Consider the following 18980-nt stretch of genomic DNA (forward strand, 5'->3'; position numbering starts at 1 on the left):
GATATATAGTGCCATTGATATAGATTTTGCGATTGTGATCCACGTTACGTGCTTGCTTCCTGCGAAAGCAATATAAGGGACATAAGTAACACTGAACTATCAAGTACTTCGTATATATAATTTGGAAAATACAATATTGCTATAGCGTAATACATACGTGTACCATGTATTGTAAAAGGATGTCCCAAAAGTCAAGCTTAAGTCAGGCCCAATTTGCCAACCAAAATGATGATCAGAATATTAGAACTTATGCAATGGTATGTGCAGGAAAGAAAGCTGGACAAACAGACAAATGAGTAGGTAGCAGCTGTGTCATATGTGAGCTGTAATCTTTGGCACGTAGTACATATCATGTAGGGCAAGTGTGTGGATCCCTAGTATAAATATTCAGAGAATGTATTGAGAGTGATAACACACAAAAAATATTGTAACACAGCCGCAATATCAATATCACAAAAAGATTGTTCTCATTCTTATTTGCTTTGGTTAATCCAGTTACATGGCTACATTCATCTTTTTCTTCATGGTATCAGAGCCATGAGCTTTATGCTCTGGCTTCTGCATACTTCATGTGCCTGAATCTGGTGTTTGTAAGTTGCCTCTATCATTATCTTTTTTTATTTGTATTCTGTGTGTTGTTATCATTAAATTTAGACTGCTACCTAGCTGAAACGTCTGAAAGTTACTTGCTTTACTTAGAAATCGTGATTTTTTAGATAAAAGTTTGAATCTTTATCAATCCCGCCCTAGTATTCATCATGCCTGATAGTGCCTTAACCCCAACAACACATGTTGACACCACTGATCCACTTTACTGCAATCCAAATGATGTTGGTAGTACTCTGAAAATCACACCTATCTTGACTGGTGTAGAGAACTATATACCATGGAAGAGAGGTATGGAATTGGCCCTCTCCACCAAAAGAAAACTGGGGTTTGTCACTGGTGTTGTTGAAAGGGATAAGAATGATAAGGTTAAGATGGAAGCCTGGGACACTGCAAATAGCCTGGTTATAACCTGGATTGTTCAGAATATTAGTGAACCTATTAAGATGGCTGTTATGTACACTCCGACTACTAAGGAGATCTGGAAAACATTAAGAGGGAGGTACCTTGTGAGTAATGGGGCAAGAAAGTATAAACTCAACAAGGATACCTATGAGATGAAGCAAAACAAGAAACCTGTGACTGAGTATTACATACAGCTCAAATCTGTTTTTGATGAGTTGGAAAACCTCACAGAATATCCTGTTATAACCAAGCTAACAAATGAGATGAGTGCCTTCATGGATTTTCTACAAAAACAGAAGGAGGAAGCTAGGCTGTTCCAGTTTCTTAACGGTTTGGATTCTAACCTGGGTACTCAGAGAAGTGCTGTCTTGCTGATGACACCTCTTCCAACTGTGGATGATGCTATGGCCATCATGGTTCAAGAAGAAGCTCAACAACACAACATTCAGTTCACTCAAGAGTCTGAAACTGAAACTTCTGCTCTCATGGCAAAGGGGGAGCCTGCTGTGGAAAAATGTAAGCACTGTGGTCTTACTAATCACGCTTCAGAAAACTGCTGGTATGGTCCTGGCAGTGTTGGACTAAGAAGAGGTGGAGCTGACTCAGGCAGAGGAGGCTATAGAGGCAACAGAGGAGGTTATAGAGGCAGGGGGAGAAGCAGCTATAATAGAGGTGGTTACAACAACTACAACCATGGATATCAGGGACACTCAAACAACTATGGTCGGAACAAAAGAATGGCCAACAACATCCAGAGTGATCCAAATGGTGGAGATTTTGCTGCTGCCCTTGCCACTGCCTCACAACAACTTGAACATCTCATGAAGTATGTGCCCCAAACCAAGCAAGTGTACAAGCCAGGAAATGACACTGATGAGGAAATTGACTGCAATTTCGCAGGTATAATCTCTTCCAACAATGTGAAATTGACCAATAGTGAGTGGATCATTGACTCTGGGGACAGTAATCATATGATTACTGACTTAAACAAGCTGGTCAATATTAAAACTCTGCCCAAAAGTCCAAAAATCAACATGCCAAATGGCGACATTGCCTGTGTGACACATACAGGTGATATGTTTCTCACAAATGGTTTAAAATTGCGGAATGTGATGTATGTGCCAGACTTTAAACAAAATCTCATGTCTGTTCAAAAGCTCTTGAGAGACAATGAATGTTATGTTACTTTTCTTGACACTCATTGTCTTGTACAGGACTCTACTAATCATAAGATAAGAGCAATAGGAAGAGCAGTTAGTGGACTCTATTACCTAGACAAATATCACAAAAACTCCACTACAACAGACAAACACATCAATGAATTGAAGCACATTAGTAATTATTCAAATATGCTATCTAATTGTAATCCTAAGGCTGACGGTCTGTGTCAAAAGCCATTGATCACTAGTGATCCTTCTTGTAATCAAAATACTTCATCTATGAATACAAATGTTACTTCCTATTCACTATGGCACAACAGGCTAGGTCATGTTCCATTTACTAAGCTTAAACACCTCCATTTTTTGAATATGTCTGCTGCAGAAGCTCAACAACAAGTTTGTTTGTGCTGTCCAATGGCTAAATTTACAAAAACTCCCTTTCAGTATAGCAAGTCCACTACTGCTCAACCCTTTGCTATTGTCCATTTAGACATTTGGGGGCCATACAGGGTACTTTATAGAGGAAAATTTAAATATTTTATTACTCTTGTTGATGATTATTCAAGGGCCACCTGGGTATATCTCATTCAACATAAATCCCAGGCCTTTGAATATATAAAAGAATTCTATGCTTTTGCCCAAACTCATTGCAACAGGAAAATCAAAATTTTGAGGTCTGACAATGCACTTGAATTTGATGATCACCACTGTCTTGAGTTCTTTTCAAAACATGGCATTGTTCATCAAACTTCTATTGTAGACAGGCCACAACAGAATGGTGTTGTGGAAAGAAAGCACAGACACCTTCTGGAAATAAGTCGGGCCCTTCGGTTTCAAGCAGGCTTATCTCTATCATACTGGGGTGATTGTGTTATGACAGCTGCCCATCTAATTAACAGGCTGCCATCCCCCATTATTCAGAACAAGACACCTTATGAGATGTTGCACCACAGGAAAGCTGACTATTCTCATTTAAAGGCTTTTGGATGCCTAGTGATGGCATACAATCCAGCTAGAAACAAGGATAAATTCCAAGAAAGAGGGATTCCTTGCCTGTTCATAGGATACCCTTCTCATCAGAAGGGATATAAACTTGAGGATCTGAAAACTAAGAAAAGATTTGTGAGCAGAGATGTGAAGTTCTATGAGACCACCTTTCCTTATCATGGTGCCCACAGACAACATTTTATGCATCCTTGCCCTGTTGAGCTGCCACGACATGAGGACATGCCTCCCCCTACCCCATTGGACAACTCTGAGCCTGTGGTCTCTCATCCAGCAGCATCTTCACACCAAACAGGTGAAAGGATGTCCCAAAATGATGATGAACAAGAGATTAGGGGTACTCAAGAAGAGACGCAAGATGAGGGTCAAAGGAGGTCCAGCAGGTCAAGGAGACAGCCAGGCTGGATGCAAGACTTTGTCATCAACTGTAAGGGAAGAAATAACAAAGAAGATACTGCTCAAGCTACTAGTGTCACTGACACTAATGTAAGCCATTGCTTTGCCAACATGGTGAGTAATTTGGTAAAAGGAGAGGAACCTACACACTTTAATGTTGCTGTCAATCAAAGGGAGTGGATACAGGCCATGAACCATGAGTTAAATGCTCTAGAATCTAACAACACCTGGGAAATCACCGAGCTTCCAGCCAACAGAAGAGCCATTGGGTGCAAATGGATCTACAAGCTTAAATATAAACCTGATGGTACCCTTGAAAGACACAAGGCCAGATTAGTGATTCAAGGCTGTAGACAGAAGTATGGGGTGGACTACTCAGAGACCTTTGCCCCTGTTTCTAAGATGAGCACAGTGAGAGCTCTTCTTGCTGTCTCGGCTATGAAAGGATGGAGTGTGTATCAAATGGATGTGAAAAATGCTTTTCTCCATGGAGATCTGGAGGAAGAAGTGTTTATGAACCTTCCACCAGGTTATACAGGAATGGGAAGTAGGATCTCAGAACACCAAGTCACCACAAAAGGCAAGAACTCACAAGTGTGCAAACTCAAAAAGTCCTTGTATGGACTTAAGCAAGCACCAAGACAATGGTTTGCTAAGCTATCCACCTCACTTGAAAAGTTTGGGTATACTAAATCTCATTCTGACCACTCTCTCTTCATTAAGGGAAAAGGAGATGACATCACAACCATCTTAGTCTATGTTGATGATATGGTAATTGCAGGAAACAGTATGAGTGAAATAAATAGTCTGAAGGCAATGCTGAATTCTACATTCCATATGAAAGACTTAGGAGAGTTGTCATACTTTCTAGGGTTAGAGGTAACTAAAACAGATCAAGGTCTGTTTGTGTCCCAAAAGAAATACACATTGGATATGTTGAGAGAGTTTGGCATTGAAAAACAAAGATCCCTAAGGGTTCCTTTGGACAGTCATTTCAAGCTAGAACCTGCCAAAGGAGTGCCTCTTGCAAACCCTGAAATCTACAGGAGACTCATTGGGAAGCTCATTTATCTCACCATAACCAGGCCTGACATAGCCTTCTCTGTTCAACTGTTGAGCCAATTCATGCAAATCCCAACATCTGACCACTTGCAGGCTGCCAAGAGAGTTCTAAGATATCTCAAGGGTGCTCCAGGGCAAGGAATCTTTTTTGCAAATGAGTCCGCGGCAAAGCTGACGGCGTACTGTGATTCTGATTGGGCTTCATGTCCATACACTAGGAGGTCTACCACAGGCTTCTGCATTCTCCTTGGTTCCTCTCCAGTGTCGTGGAAGTCTAAAAAGCAAAGTGTGGTGGCAAGATCCTTAGCTGAAGCAGAATATAGGGCAATGGCATTGACAACTTGTGAAGTTACCTGGCTGATGTCCTTGTTAAAGGAGCTAGGGATGACCAAAGTGGACTGTGCTGAGCTGAAGTGTGACAATCAGGCAGCAATTGCCATTGCAGCAAACCCGGTTCTACATGAAAGAACCAAACACATAGAGATAGATTGCCATTACATCAGAGAAAATGTGGCCAAGGGCATTGTGAGTCCAACCTATGTGTCCTCCAAGGAGCAAGTGGCTGATATGCTAACAAAACAACTGACTGTTCAACAACATTCTCATCTACTCGACAAGATGGGAGTGCTAAATCCTTCACACTCACATCTTGAGGGGGAGTGTAAAAGGATGTCCCAAAAGTCAAGCTTAAGTCAGGCCCAATTTGCCAACCAAAATGATGATCAGAATATTAGAACTTATGCAATGGTATGTGCAGGAAAGAAAGCTGGACAAACAGACAAATGAGTAGGTAGCAGCTGTGTCATATGTGAGCTGTAATCTTTGGCACGTAGTACACATCATGTAGGGCAAGTGTGTGGATCCCTAGTATAAATATTCAGAGAATGTATTGAGAGTGATAACACACAAAAAATATTGTAACACAGCCGCAATATCAATATCACAAAAAGATTGTTCTCATTCTTATTTGCTTTGGTTAATCCAGTTACATGGCTACATTCATCTTTTTCTACATGTATTAATCAATCTAAAAATACAACATTGAATTGCGCCTAAGGCATTTATCTGCATGTATATGTATACGGGGTTAATGCGAAAGCAAGCGGTACTGTGTAGCACCATTAGAAAGTAAAACAAACAAACAAACATCATTAGTATTAACATGATATACAAATTAACGTGGAAGAAGTAGAACTAAAAAGAAACAAATGAAGTTATCAAACCTATGATACCAAAAGAGAAACATTAGTAGATTGTAAATACATTCTGAATAACATCAACAACAAAGATATAATACCTATTCAAGTAAGAGTTATTCAATCATCTGATAACGCCTCGAATATTAATTAATGATCTCGAAGTTGAATTTTACATGTAAATGTTACAATTCCGTATTTTCAAATAGGATAAAAGAAAAAAGTATCAATGTAGAAGAACACGGGGAAGCTATGATGTTGAAACTTAAATAAAAGGTTATATTTATGGCTAATAATGCATTCAAAAAGTCGCAGAATTAACCTCGTTGATAACATTATACTCTTAGCTAACTCAATGAATGATCTTTTCATATCTTTAAGTCCTATTAAATCATAAAAACAAATAATTAGAACTTTGAACCAACTTTATATTGGGCTAAGTAAATTTTACGAAATATCAAATAAGCTGCATAAAAACAAACAATGAAGGTAAGAATAATTAAATTGATAGTCAGGATAATTAATGTAACTTATTAGAAGAAATTATGAAACAAATAAAAGGCTAACAACACAAATAAAAAAAAGAACCGTATGGGAAGAAAATCGAGTATGATACATTGGTACTCCGTAATAAGTTCTGCTGTCAAAATCTACAAACAAACAAATTGTTATAGTTAGTTTCACAATTAAAACTAAAAGCACATTTTAATGAGAAAAAGGAACATATATCGGATGTACTACCTCCAACCCTTTTGTTTTTGAGCATATATGTATTTTTTTGAGCTTATTACCTCAAATTTTATTTGTTTTTGAGCATATGTATATTTTTTTTTGAGCTTATTAAAATTTTTAAGTTAGATTTTAATTTTTTTCCTTCAAAACTCAAATTTTACTAAATTTATATGTAATGTTTTTGAGTTTATTGCAATTTTCTAGAGCTTAATGTTTAAATGAATAAACTCATAAGCTTTATAGTAAAACTCAGAATTTTTAAAACAAAACTCAAAATTTTTGTTATAATGCGCAGAAACTAATGAATTGGTGGTAATACATCAGATGTATAATCCACCTACTGCATTTTAACACAATTACACAAAAAAAAAGGGATATTCTACATGGTACCCCTCAATTTTTCGACTTTCTACATGGTACCCCTACACTTTTGAAAACATACATGGTACCCCTAATTATTGTCATTATCACTAAGTGTGCCCCTAAACATTATTTTCCATCAATTAAACTCAGTTTTAGGCGTTAGGTAATGACTTGAACGCGTAACCAAACTTGTCATTTATTATCCCATGACATAAGGACTCTATCGGGCTCAATATCTATCTTTGGACGTGATAATTTGGCAAGTATTCAATAAATTTTCCGTCAAAAACTTTTTAGCCCATATATATTAATAAATATTAGGATCGAGATGGATATTGAGCCCGATAGAGTCCTTATGTCATGGGATAATAAATGACAAGTTTGGTTACGCGTTCAAGTCATTACCTAACACCTAAAACTGAGTTTAATTGATGGAAAATAAAGTTTAGGGGCACACTTAGTGATAATGACAATAATTAGGGGTACCATGTATGTTTTTAAAAGTGTAGGGGTACCATGTAGAATATCCAAAAAAAAAAACGTGGAGATTATGAGGGAATGACTAACATTGTTTTTGACAATTTATAATACTCCGTAATAGTTGTTGACTTCTTGATAGAGTTTATCTAGTACTCGTATTATTCTTTATAGCGGTGGTCTTGATGAGGCCTCTTTTAAGTAATAATATATATTTATCTTATTTCAATATTTTATAACTTAAATAATTTATAAAACTTGAATAAATAATATCGCTCCAAAAGTTTATCTTTTAAGTATACTAGATTTCATGCCCGGCCGTTCGCCGGATAATATCAAGAAATAATATCTGAATATTTATCTTGATCGAGATTGTTGTTCTGAAAGCATTTTAATTATAATGAATATATTCCATATTTTGGTCAAACTGTGTGAGAACTTACCCTTCAAAGAACACCATGGTACTATTGATTGCTCTTTGGGGTAGACCATTTTGCATAATTTTTGGCGCCCGACACCTAGGATCGTGATCGGTGCATATTTCTTACACAATTAAAATTGTAATGACATTATATTCATCATCTTGTCAAAATTGTAATGATATTATATTCAACATCTTGTAAAATAGACATTGCGTAAATATCATAAAAATGCTTTTTGCTTCCCAGAGGACCAATCTAGTTTTCTTACCTTATCAAAAAAATATATATATAATAACAAACCAATATTGAGGAAAGGGAAATCTATCGTGATCATAATACTAAAAGTGTTTACATATACAAATAGACCTTGTATCGCCAGTTATCATAACACTCCGTATTATTTATAGCTTTTATAGGTTTATGTGTTTTTAAGGAACACCTCCATATTTACGATGATAGTATCTCCATATTTACAATAATAAAGACACGTACAATAGGACCATTAATAAACCAAGAATTTCTAATTTTTTAACTATATTTCTGTAGTTGTCCCTAACATCACACATTCACACATATCATATTGCCTTAGTCCATAAAAAACAAATACACAAAACCTCAATTATCGATCACCATATATCACATGGTAATATATTCATAATTAGCGCTTTTACTTTCATATATCGAATGATAATTTGTGATAGAATAAAGTTTTAATATAGTCTTTATAATGAATTATCCCAAAGATGATTAGTGGTGGAGCGAGGGGGGCGCGAGCGCCCTCTGAAATGACAAGATTTGAAAATTTTAGTTTTAAACTTTTTTCAACTTTACCTTGTGAAATTACTCTTTCACGGTGGGGAATTTTGACTCCACTACTGCCGAAGGCATATCATTATAAATTTTAAATTAAATGTCATTTTGGAATACATGACGAATTGAGTTCTTGGCTTCTTGCTATGACTTAAAGTCCGGGGAGAAAATAATGCGAGTCCGAAAACGTACAACACTCATAAAACTCAATGATGAAGCTTCAAACATAAATAAGGGTAGAAGGTGAAGAAATAGAACGTTATAATGTCTAAGAGGTAGCTAGCATAGCTTTGTCTAAGTTCCGATTTGCACCATGTCGAAGTACATAATTCGATAGCACAATTAAGACACTCATTAGATCTAATGAGTGTTTCGAATTACATACTCCTTATTTGATGAACACAAATTATCATTTGTGACGGATAAATTCGTCAAAAGCTTGTGTCGCGAGACAAAGAGGCAAGTGGGAGGGTAAATGGGAAAGGGTTATAAGAGGTCAAAAGCTTGTGACCGTCACAAGTAAGACGGAATGTTTAAAGAAACACTATTATAATAATCATGATGACTTTAACACCTATTAATTTACCTTCCTATTCCAATTGAAATTTATGTTAATAAAAGGAGTTTAACCTATCTTTATAGTACAGTGATATATTGTGTTTAGATTGAATTAGGATATGGACTATGGAGTAGTGAGTGCCTAGCAAAATTCTATTCTAATTTATGAGTCCCCAATATATGCTTAACATTCTACAAAAAATTTCAGGAGTTCTGAACAAATTAAAATTCTGCCACAATTATTAACGTACTTGTATGGCAACGCGCTAACCATGTAGTCTCGTAGTTAAGATCTAAACAAAGTACAAATACATTTATATGACATGCCTAAACAATAAGGCATGGACTGTTTTGATGCAAATGGATTACTTCTTTGGACTTTTGATGACAAAAAGTAAGTATAATTCTCATATCACTTAAGTAAAACTTGATAGTTTTAATCCAACACGGGTCTTTTAAATGCCTCAACATATATATAGAACAAAATTCGCTTAATTAAATAATCATAGATAAGACTTTGAACTTCAATTACAAACAAATACTTGACTACATTCTTGTAAAGTTAAAATTTGTGTACTTTTAAAAGTCCTTTTACATCCCCTTATAAGAAAAGTATACATACATGTTATTTACTTTATTCATGCACATAACAAAGAAATTTAATGTTAATTAGGAGTATCTCATATTTTAAGATGCTCCATTCTCTAGTGTATTGTGCATTTTGCACAAGCGTTTGATTTTTTACAAACCTACAAATAATTTTACAAATAATTTGACGGTAATTCATATATTTAAAGTAGAACGTGTTTCAAATAAATTCACTGTTATAACCTTAAAATAATTACATATAATTACATACACTCTTATCTCCAATAATTTATTTACCTTCATTTAATGCCTCTTACAATGATTCTTACATATAAACAAATAACTGAGACGGAAAAAAATACGATTAATTAAAAAATTACTTTACTAATGTCCTATTGTTCGAAAACTGATACGATTTTATCTCTAATCCACTCATGTCAAAAGCCAAATTCTCATTCACATAACACTAAGATTACATTCAATGTACGTGGAAGGAGGACCTCTCAACGAGTTCAGTAGATGAATCCAACAGCCCATGCACTCAACCTAGCATTGTAGTATTTGTACCTATATTACCGAAACAAATTACACTCTTAGTATTTTAATAGATCATATATCGACAGAGAAGTAAATAATGATACTATATTATAAATCTCAAGGACCTTTAATAGAAAAGAAATACCTTAGCAATAAAGCTTGATTATATATGTATAACAATAATTACCTAAGTTTATCCTTCAATTTTGATCACATGCATGCTTTGTAATGCCGGCATTTCATAACCCAATTTTTTTAGGGTATTGCTCTTTCATGTACATGATTTATTCAATCATATACATGATTTCCTATTTTACCCTTTCTATTTCCTCACCCACTTTTCTCTACCTTCATCTCCCAACCACCACCCTTGTCACAAACCACCTTCCCTGTCGCCGCCTCCCTCATCGACATAACATTTTACCCAAACCTGACACCATTATCTACCTTTCTAATAGCATTCTCGTCACAAATTTCTCATTCAAATATTTAATTTGATGAGCACGATATTGTCGAAATGTATTAGTGTCAAAAGCAAGTTAATTCTAACAAGTGGTCCCAAGTAGAACAATTATCAAAGTCATACTCTAATTAATAAGTATTCTCATTCAAATGTCTTCCAGACCAAAATTTTTATGACTTATCTATTGAATATCATATTTCCATTCTTCTAATTTAATTTCCAGTTCAAAATTTCCAAGTGTCACCAAATTGTAGAAAGTACCCCTAAATCAATTTATATGTTATTTAATGGATGATCAAAGATTGGAAAAAGAATTAGTGCTTAATTAATACACGTGAATTCAGATGCATAATGTTGAATTTGCTATGAATTTGATTAATTTTTGATTTAAATGAAAAGGAGAGAACATTCTTTTGATTTTTAGAAGAAGGGTAGTTAATGAAAAAATTATGAAAAAAAGTACATGAATAAGTAAAACTTGTCCATGAAAGAGCAACTACGTTTTTTTTATTAAAACAAAACTCCAACAAAAGTCGATGGTGTACATAGATCAACAATCAACAAAAAAATTAAATTAAAAAATTTTAGAAGTATAACTATCTGAGCCTGTCTACGGTTTCCTAGGGTTCGGTCCTAATTTCTTCGTTCTTCATCCTCTTGCTCGGGGCTTCATCTCACGTCTTTCTCGTGAGATAGGGCTTGCGTTTGTTTTTATTTTTGTTTCTTTGTTTCGTTTTGTGCAGGTGTCAAGGATGAGTGTCACAATTGGCCAACACCGGGAAGGGAAAGAGCCTATGGGGGATGAAGAGGAGTCGTTCGAATGGGAGGAGGGGGCTGAAACAGCGAATGAGAAGTCGTCCGCGCTATTGGTAGGGAAGTTATGGGCATCAAGATCAATTAATGTTAAAGCCGCCATCGAAACTATGATCAATCTATGGAACCCATCGAAGCCAATTATGGGAAACGTTGTGGCTGCGAAGGAGAAAACATTCATATTCCGCTTCGATTCTGACAAGGATAGGGCTAGGGTTTTAGAGGGGCAACCGTGGCATTTTGATAAATTCTTATGGTGTTTTGCGGAGCCGAATCGTACTGGTAAGATTACTGATGTTTCGCTCTTTCATTTTCCAATTTGGGCAAGGATTTATGACTTGCCAATTACCGGGAGAGCATGTGAAGCGAATGCCAGGCGGTTGGGAAATTCGCTAGGGTCTTTTATCAATGTCGAATATGGTCCAAATGTCGAGCTCAATAGGGCTATCAGGGTTCGTGTGCTCTATGACGTCCGTAAACCCCTGAAAGCATCCATACCAATCCGAATGAAGGGAGGTCGAACAGTGAGTTTTAATGTCAAGTACGAGCGTCTTCCAACGTACTGTTATGGGTGCAGACTTATAGGGCATGGAGAGAAATATTGTGAAGATGGTCCATACGAGGATGAAGATCTTAAATTCGGGGATTGGTTACGAGCATCACCTTGGAAAGTTGTTAAAACAGTGAAGGAGGGTCCGGGTAAAGCAGCTCGAAATTTGAATGCGTCTTTTGATGCAGTTAGTGCCAAGGAATCTAAGGAGGTTATTTCAAATATGATTGAGAAATTACAAGCTATTGCTATTAACCTTCGCACTAAGAAGATTGGGAATGCTGAGGAGGAAGGCCGAGAACGGGGTAAAGCTAGCAATGGTGATGGTGAGGGGGAATTTTCAGCAGCTTCAATTGAGGGGAGTGAGGGGCAGGTGCAGATGGCAGCTCCCACTGTTGAGTTCTTTCAGGAAGCGGGTGTGGGGTCGGGGTTTTTGAATACTCAGGAGAGTGGTTCTCTGGAGGGGTTACAGAAGAAGGGCAGGTCAGAAGTGGCTGCTTCATATAACATGGAGGTGGACCAAGGGGAAGAGAGGGGGAGGCAGTTGGTGCAACAGCCGAGCGTGGTGGGAGAAGAGCAGGGGAACCAGCGCGGGGGGGGAGGTAAATGGACGAGATTGACGAGGGATATTATTGAGAATGCAGTGAAGAAAAATTCGCTTGATCCGAAGATGAATGTAAATGATTCGGGGAAAAGGGGAAGGGAGGATCATATCGGTGGGAGTGGGCAAAAGAAGCTTAAACGAGTTACAGACGGGGGCGTCTTGATACTTGAGGCGGAGGTTGACGGAGTTCAACCCCGCCAGGCCCAATGAATATCTTAAGCATTAACTGTTGGGGCTTGGGCAACCCCGACACGGTGAGTGCCCTTCGTGCTTTGGTATGAAGGGAAGCCCCGGCCATAGTGTTTCTTTGCGAGACCAAACTCTGTGGTCGTGAAATGAGGAGGGTGAGAGAGAAATTGGAGGGATATTTTGGGATGGAGGTGGATAGTATGGGAAGGTCAAAGGTCTTGCTATGCTTTGTGGCGAAGGATATTGATTGTGTTTTTATGTCTTCTTCGGTTCACCATATGGATTTTACGATCCGTCATGAGGGGAAGGAATGGAGGCTTACTGATTTCTATGGGTGGCCGGCGGTGACTGACCGTCACCTTTCTTGGGAGCTGATTCGCCTTCTAAAGGGACAGTCGACGTTGCCATGGGTTTGTATGGGCGACTATAATGAGATTTTATTTTCTACAGAGATGAAAGGAGGCAGCCGGGCTCAATGGCAGATGACTAATCTCAGATCAGCGGTTGATGACTGCCATCTTAGAGATGTTCCTTGGGTAGGGTAAAACTTTTCTTTTGACAACGGACAAGCAGGTGAAGCGAACAGACAATGCATGTTAGACAGAGCTCTTTGTACGTCTACGTGGCTGGACTTATTTCCTCATGCTCGGCTCCATTACCTCGATCGGGAGTGGTCGGATCACGCCCCGATCAAGCTATTGCTGAATTCGAAGGAGGTGGGGGAGAGTAGGGTGAAACCTTTCTGCTTTGAACAAATATGGGTTGGGGAGGAGGGGAGTGAGGAAGCTGTGGAGAGGGGAGTGGCGAGGGGAAGAGGTGACATTGTGGCGGTTCTTGATGAATGTGCACGTGAGCTTAGGGGATGGCAGAAGATTAATATCAACAAAATAGGTAAAGAGCTGGAGAAGAAGAGAAAGCAATTGGCTAGGTTCAATGAAGGGGATCGATCCGAAACGAATGTGCAAAAAAGAAGGCAGCTGATTGCAAAAATTTCCACACTTCGCCGTCAAGAAGAGCAATATTGGAGGCAAAGATCAAGGGCTCTGTGGCTTAAGGATGGAGACCGGAATACCAAATTTTTTCATACTCGGGCTGGGGAGAGGAAGAGGAAGAATTTTATTGCCAAATTAATTGATGAAGACGGAATGGAAAGGGTGGGTACCGAGGACGTGACGAAGGTAGCGCTGGACTATTTTCAAGGTCTGTTTACAACTTCGAACCCGACTGATTTTGACGATGTGGTGGCGGGAATTGGCGGCCGTGTTACTGATGACATGAATGCTGAGTTAAGGCGGGATTATGGGGAGGATGAGGTCCTTGATGCGCTGAACCAGATGCACCCCTTAAAGGCTCCGGGCCCGGATGGTATGAATGGTCTTTTTTATCAAACTTATTGGAGTACGGTTGGGCCGGAAGTGGTGCGAGCTGTTTTGGCCATTCTTCGAGGGGAGCGATCTCCAAGGGACATTAACAAAACTAATATTGTCCTCATTCCCAAGAAGAAAGCACCGGAAAAAATCCGGGACTTTCGACCGATTAGTCTCTGCAATGTGGTGTATAAGCTTGTTTCGAAGGTGCTCGCGAACCGTCTGAAGTTGTTTCTGGGGGATATTGTTTCGGAGAATCAAGGGGCTTTTACACCGGGGCGTTCAATTTTGGATAATGTTCTTATAGCTTTTGAAGTGTTCCATGCTATGAAAAATTCGAGACACATGGAGGACAATATGGCAATTAAATTAGACATGGCAAAAGCTTATGACAGAGTCGAATGGCGCTTCCTTTATCGAGTCTTGGGCGGCATGGGGTTTCATAGAGCGTGGATTGATCGTGTTATGGACTATGTGACTTCGGTTTCATTTTCTGTTCTGGTTAATGGGAACCCGTCATGAGTGTTTCGGCCTACTAGGGGTTTGCGTCAGGGTGATCCCCTTTCCCCTTACCTTTTTATTCTATGTGCGGAAGTCTTATCCGATTTAATGCGCAGAGCTGTGGCGGAGGGTGCTATCCATGGGGTCCGGGTCTCGGTTGGGGCTCCTGAGGTATCTCACTTACTCTTTGCGGATGACAGTATTTTCTTTACAAGAGCCACGGAGGAGGAAGCTACAGCTGTGTCTGATATCTTGCGCCGATATGAACATGCCTCTGGGCAGTTGGTGAACTTAGATAAGACTACCGTCTCTTTTAGTAAGGGTGTGCCGAGGACGAAGAGGAGTAATTTGGCTACACGGTTGGGTATTATCGAGGTTGAGGAGCAAGAGCGATACCTGGGGCTGCCTACTGTGGTGGGGCGATCGAAGAAAGTGCTTACTAATATTCTACGGGACAAGCTGAGTAAAAGATTGGAAGGTTGGCGTGGAAATTTTTTGTCTAGGGCTGGTAAGGAGGTTCTCTTAAAGGCTGTTGCCAATTCACTCCCTACCTACGTTATGAGTATTTTTAAAATTCCCGTCAACTTTTGATGCGGTCGTTCTACACCAAAAATAAAATACCTAGATTACTGCTAACAGAAGTCAGCGGCAAGTAGGGTCGATCTCCACAGGGAGGCGGTGTACTATCTATTTGTCTATTCTATCCGTCTAAATGTCACAATTGGGGGTTTTGAATTGATTTAACTAACTAGAGACTAAAGCGAGGGAAAAAGATGAGAGAAATTAACAATAAGAGAAAGGGAGTATGCTAGGAGTCGGTCCACCGTGGCAGCTATCAGATCTTATATTATCAAGAATACTAAGGCGATTAGACTATTGATAAGAAGAGCTATGGTCGTCACCTTTCGGTCCTTAAACCGCCCTAGAGCGTAAACAGCTTAACTTTCGTCCTCACTGCAATACCCTATTGTAATTAAGCAAGCCTTCCCTTCCAATCTTTCGATCTAGGTCGGGGTTAACTAAATTTATGGTCTCCTGCATGCATTCATTCGACCGGATAACAGTTAAATTGCCTAATACAATTCCTATCGCAAGACTAATCTATTTAATACAATTAAAGCATCGCTACCACGGCTTCCCTAATCCTAACATACCAGGGGATTTAGCTAGACATGGAATAAGTAAGAACAAGAATTAAAGCAAGAATAATAAGCATTAAATAATAATTAAAAAAGAAAAGAGAAGAAAGAATTACTTCAATTAAGTCCTAAATGAAGAAATAAAAGTAACAGTGAAAGTGACAGAAGAAAAGTAGCGAAGTGGAGTGTGTGAGAGAGTTTACAATGACAAACTGACTTCCTATTTATAAGAAAATAGGATTAGCTAAACCTAATTAACGAATTAAAGCTTAAAAGCCCAACCCGTCAGTAAAGCCACTCGATCGAGTAACTAAATCACTCGATCGAGCAAAAGCATAAAAGGAACTGGTCGATCGAAAGGAAAATTAGTCGATCGAATACTTATTCATCCTAAAACCACTCGATCGAGAAGAAGTGTCCCTCGATCGAGCAAATGGGCTCTCGATCAAACAGAAATAGTTCTCGATCGAGCACCTCTCAGCGCGTAATTCCTGCTTCGCGCACTGAACTTCATGTTGGGAAATGTGTCCTCAACAACAGTGCGATCATATGATTTAAATATCATTATTAAATCTCATTTTAAAGAATACATTTGGGAAGTATTTTTACTGTCAACTGGTCCACACATATCGGTAATGATTGGCTGACTAGAGTTTGACATTACTTTCGTCGTGCGGCGGTGGTGATCGATTGATCCCCTAGGTCATACCTATAGGGCAACACTCTTAATTGATTATTTAATTAATCGTATAATGTTGCGAGTTAATTAAATTACTTGAAAATTGACGGACGATTTTGGAAGTAAAATTTACGTGTCTCATTTAGATGAGATACGGTCTGAGTAATCGAATTGTATCTTTACTCAGATGAAATTATTGTTTAAGGAAACAATTTAAATTGAATGAATAATTATAAATACAAGTTGTTGTGATTTATAATTGGTAAAATATTTTGGTACAAGTAATTATGAATTACTAAGTCAATTTTTGTATATGACGTATTTTTATTAATACGTTGATTTTTAATATGTTAAAAATACATAACAATTTTATGTGACATATGACATGTAACATATTGACAATTGACAATAATAATATGGAATCCATATTATCTTATTAGTGCCAAAAGTTGAAGAGAAAAAGCATGACCTTTCCTCTCCTAAACCCCACGGTTTTGGGAAGTCTAATAGCCATGACTTTTCATCTTACTTTGCCTATTTATATACTAGATATAATTCATTCAATGACCAATGTAATGATGCTGAAAATAAGAAAGTTTTAGCATACAAAAACTCTTCCTCTCCTCCTTCACAAAACCGTGACATTGGTTACAATGGTGACCAAATTTTTGGTTCAATTTTCTTACAAAATTAATATTATCTAGTCTTCATAATATTGGTTTTAATTAAGAGAAAGCTTTGGGTATAAAGCCTTGGGAGAGATCCTACACTTGGGTCTTGGGTTTTGTTCTTCCATTTAAGGGATAGCTCAAGAACAAAAGAGAAGGAGAACTCTTTTGTGCCCATATATACCGATATTGCAATGTAAGAATAATGTTTCTTCCTCTCTTTGTTTTAATGTTTGCATGCATAAGATCATTAGTTAATTTTATGACAAATTAATTTATGCATATATGAGTATGTTGTTAGGTATAAAGATCTACCTTTCCTTCAATTGGTATCAGAGCAATGGTTGTTTGCATGCAAATCGGTTATTGTTTCTCCGAGTTATATGATTAACTAACAAAACTTATAAATTTGTGTTATTATGATATATCACGAAATTAATTTATGCATGATAAGTTTCTGGTCCTAAAATGATTTTTAGGATTATTGGTTAATTTACGATTTTTACTGTTCATATTATATAATATTGGCATTAAAATGTGATTTTTGTGATAAAAATGCCATTTTTGGACGAAAATTAGCTAAACTTCGAATTTTCCAGTTCTTTTTGGATATGTTTTCACATATATTATTATTAGATGATCTGGAAATTTTCATAATTTTATGAGTTGTTTTGCTCGAAAAATGAATTTTTTATTATTAAATTCGTTTTTGGGTGAAAAATAGGTTAATATGAGATAAATTTCGATTCTGGTCATATAAATTTAGTATGTTGTCACATGCAATTTTACAAGATGTGTGTAAAATAATTGGCTATATTGAAGTCTTTATGCATGATTTATGAATTTTTGAAGAAAAATAGCATAAATAGTGACATTTTTAGTGAAAATTTGCTAAAACATACTTCATGACTAAGGAAAAACGTCACATGTTGCTTTTTATTATCTTTTTCAGATCTAAAATTGAAAAGTTGGTGAAAATAATTTTTCTCATATTTTTATGATTATTTTAGTTAAAATCGATAAAACCGCAACATTGTTTTTCGGGATAATTTTCGAAATTTTTAACCTAAGTTTTTGAACATTATGAGTGTCATGGTATTTTTCCAGAATGTTCATGAGTTTAAATTTCAAATTTTGAATTTATTTGAAATTTTTATGATTTATTTGAAGTTTATAGCTTATTTTATAATTTTAAAGTCCATTATGAACAAATATGAGTTAATTATGGTCAAATTATTAGTGAAGACTAAATTTTGAGTCCTAAGAGGTTAGGGTAATTAACTTATACATAAATATGAATTTATGTATTTTTGGTGATTGTAAAATGTTGAAATCACGCAAACCGTCAAAAACCGAGTAATATATGATATTGGCAAATTTAAAGGCGATTTAGCATAAAATTGGGCATGTTCATACATATTATAATGCTTCATATTTCAATTGTTGAATGTTTTTTAGTTATATAATTTTTGAATTATGTAATTTTGCTTAGTATGGCCTTAGTTTTAATTGGTATTACCCGAAATGTATGGGAATATCGATTCGGTTGTAATTTTTATTGTGATCTCGTATCACCGTCTTGTTATTTAATAGATTTATTTTTATTATAGTAACAAATGTATAATAGGAATTATGTAATTCATTATGTAATTTTAATTCATTTCGGAGTTCATAAAGACGGATTTCCTAA

General features: G+C 37.0%; 1 protein-coding gene across 1 annotated transcript; it reads left to right on the forward strand.

Moving 5' to 3' along the window:
• The first annotated feature begins 14912 nt into the window (after positions 1-14912).
• LOC141632496 (uncharacterized) lies at positions 14913-15395 on the forward strand. The gene has a single exon (XM_074445043.1). It carries the CDS (start codon positions 14913-14915, stop codon positions 15393-15395), a length of 483 nt encoding a protein of 160 aa, XP_074301144.1.
• The last annotated feature ends 3585 nt before the right edge of the window (positions 15396-18980 follow it).

Source organism: Silene latifolia, chromosome Y (assembly GCF_048544455.1).
Source record: "Silene latifolia isolate original U9 population chromosome Y, ASM4854445v1, whole genome shotgun sequence".
NCBI lineage: Eukaryota > Viridiplantae > Streptophyta > Magnoliopsida > Caryophyllales > Caryophyllaceae > Silene > Silene latifolia.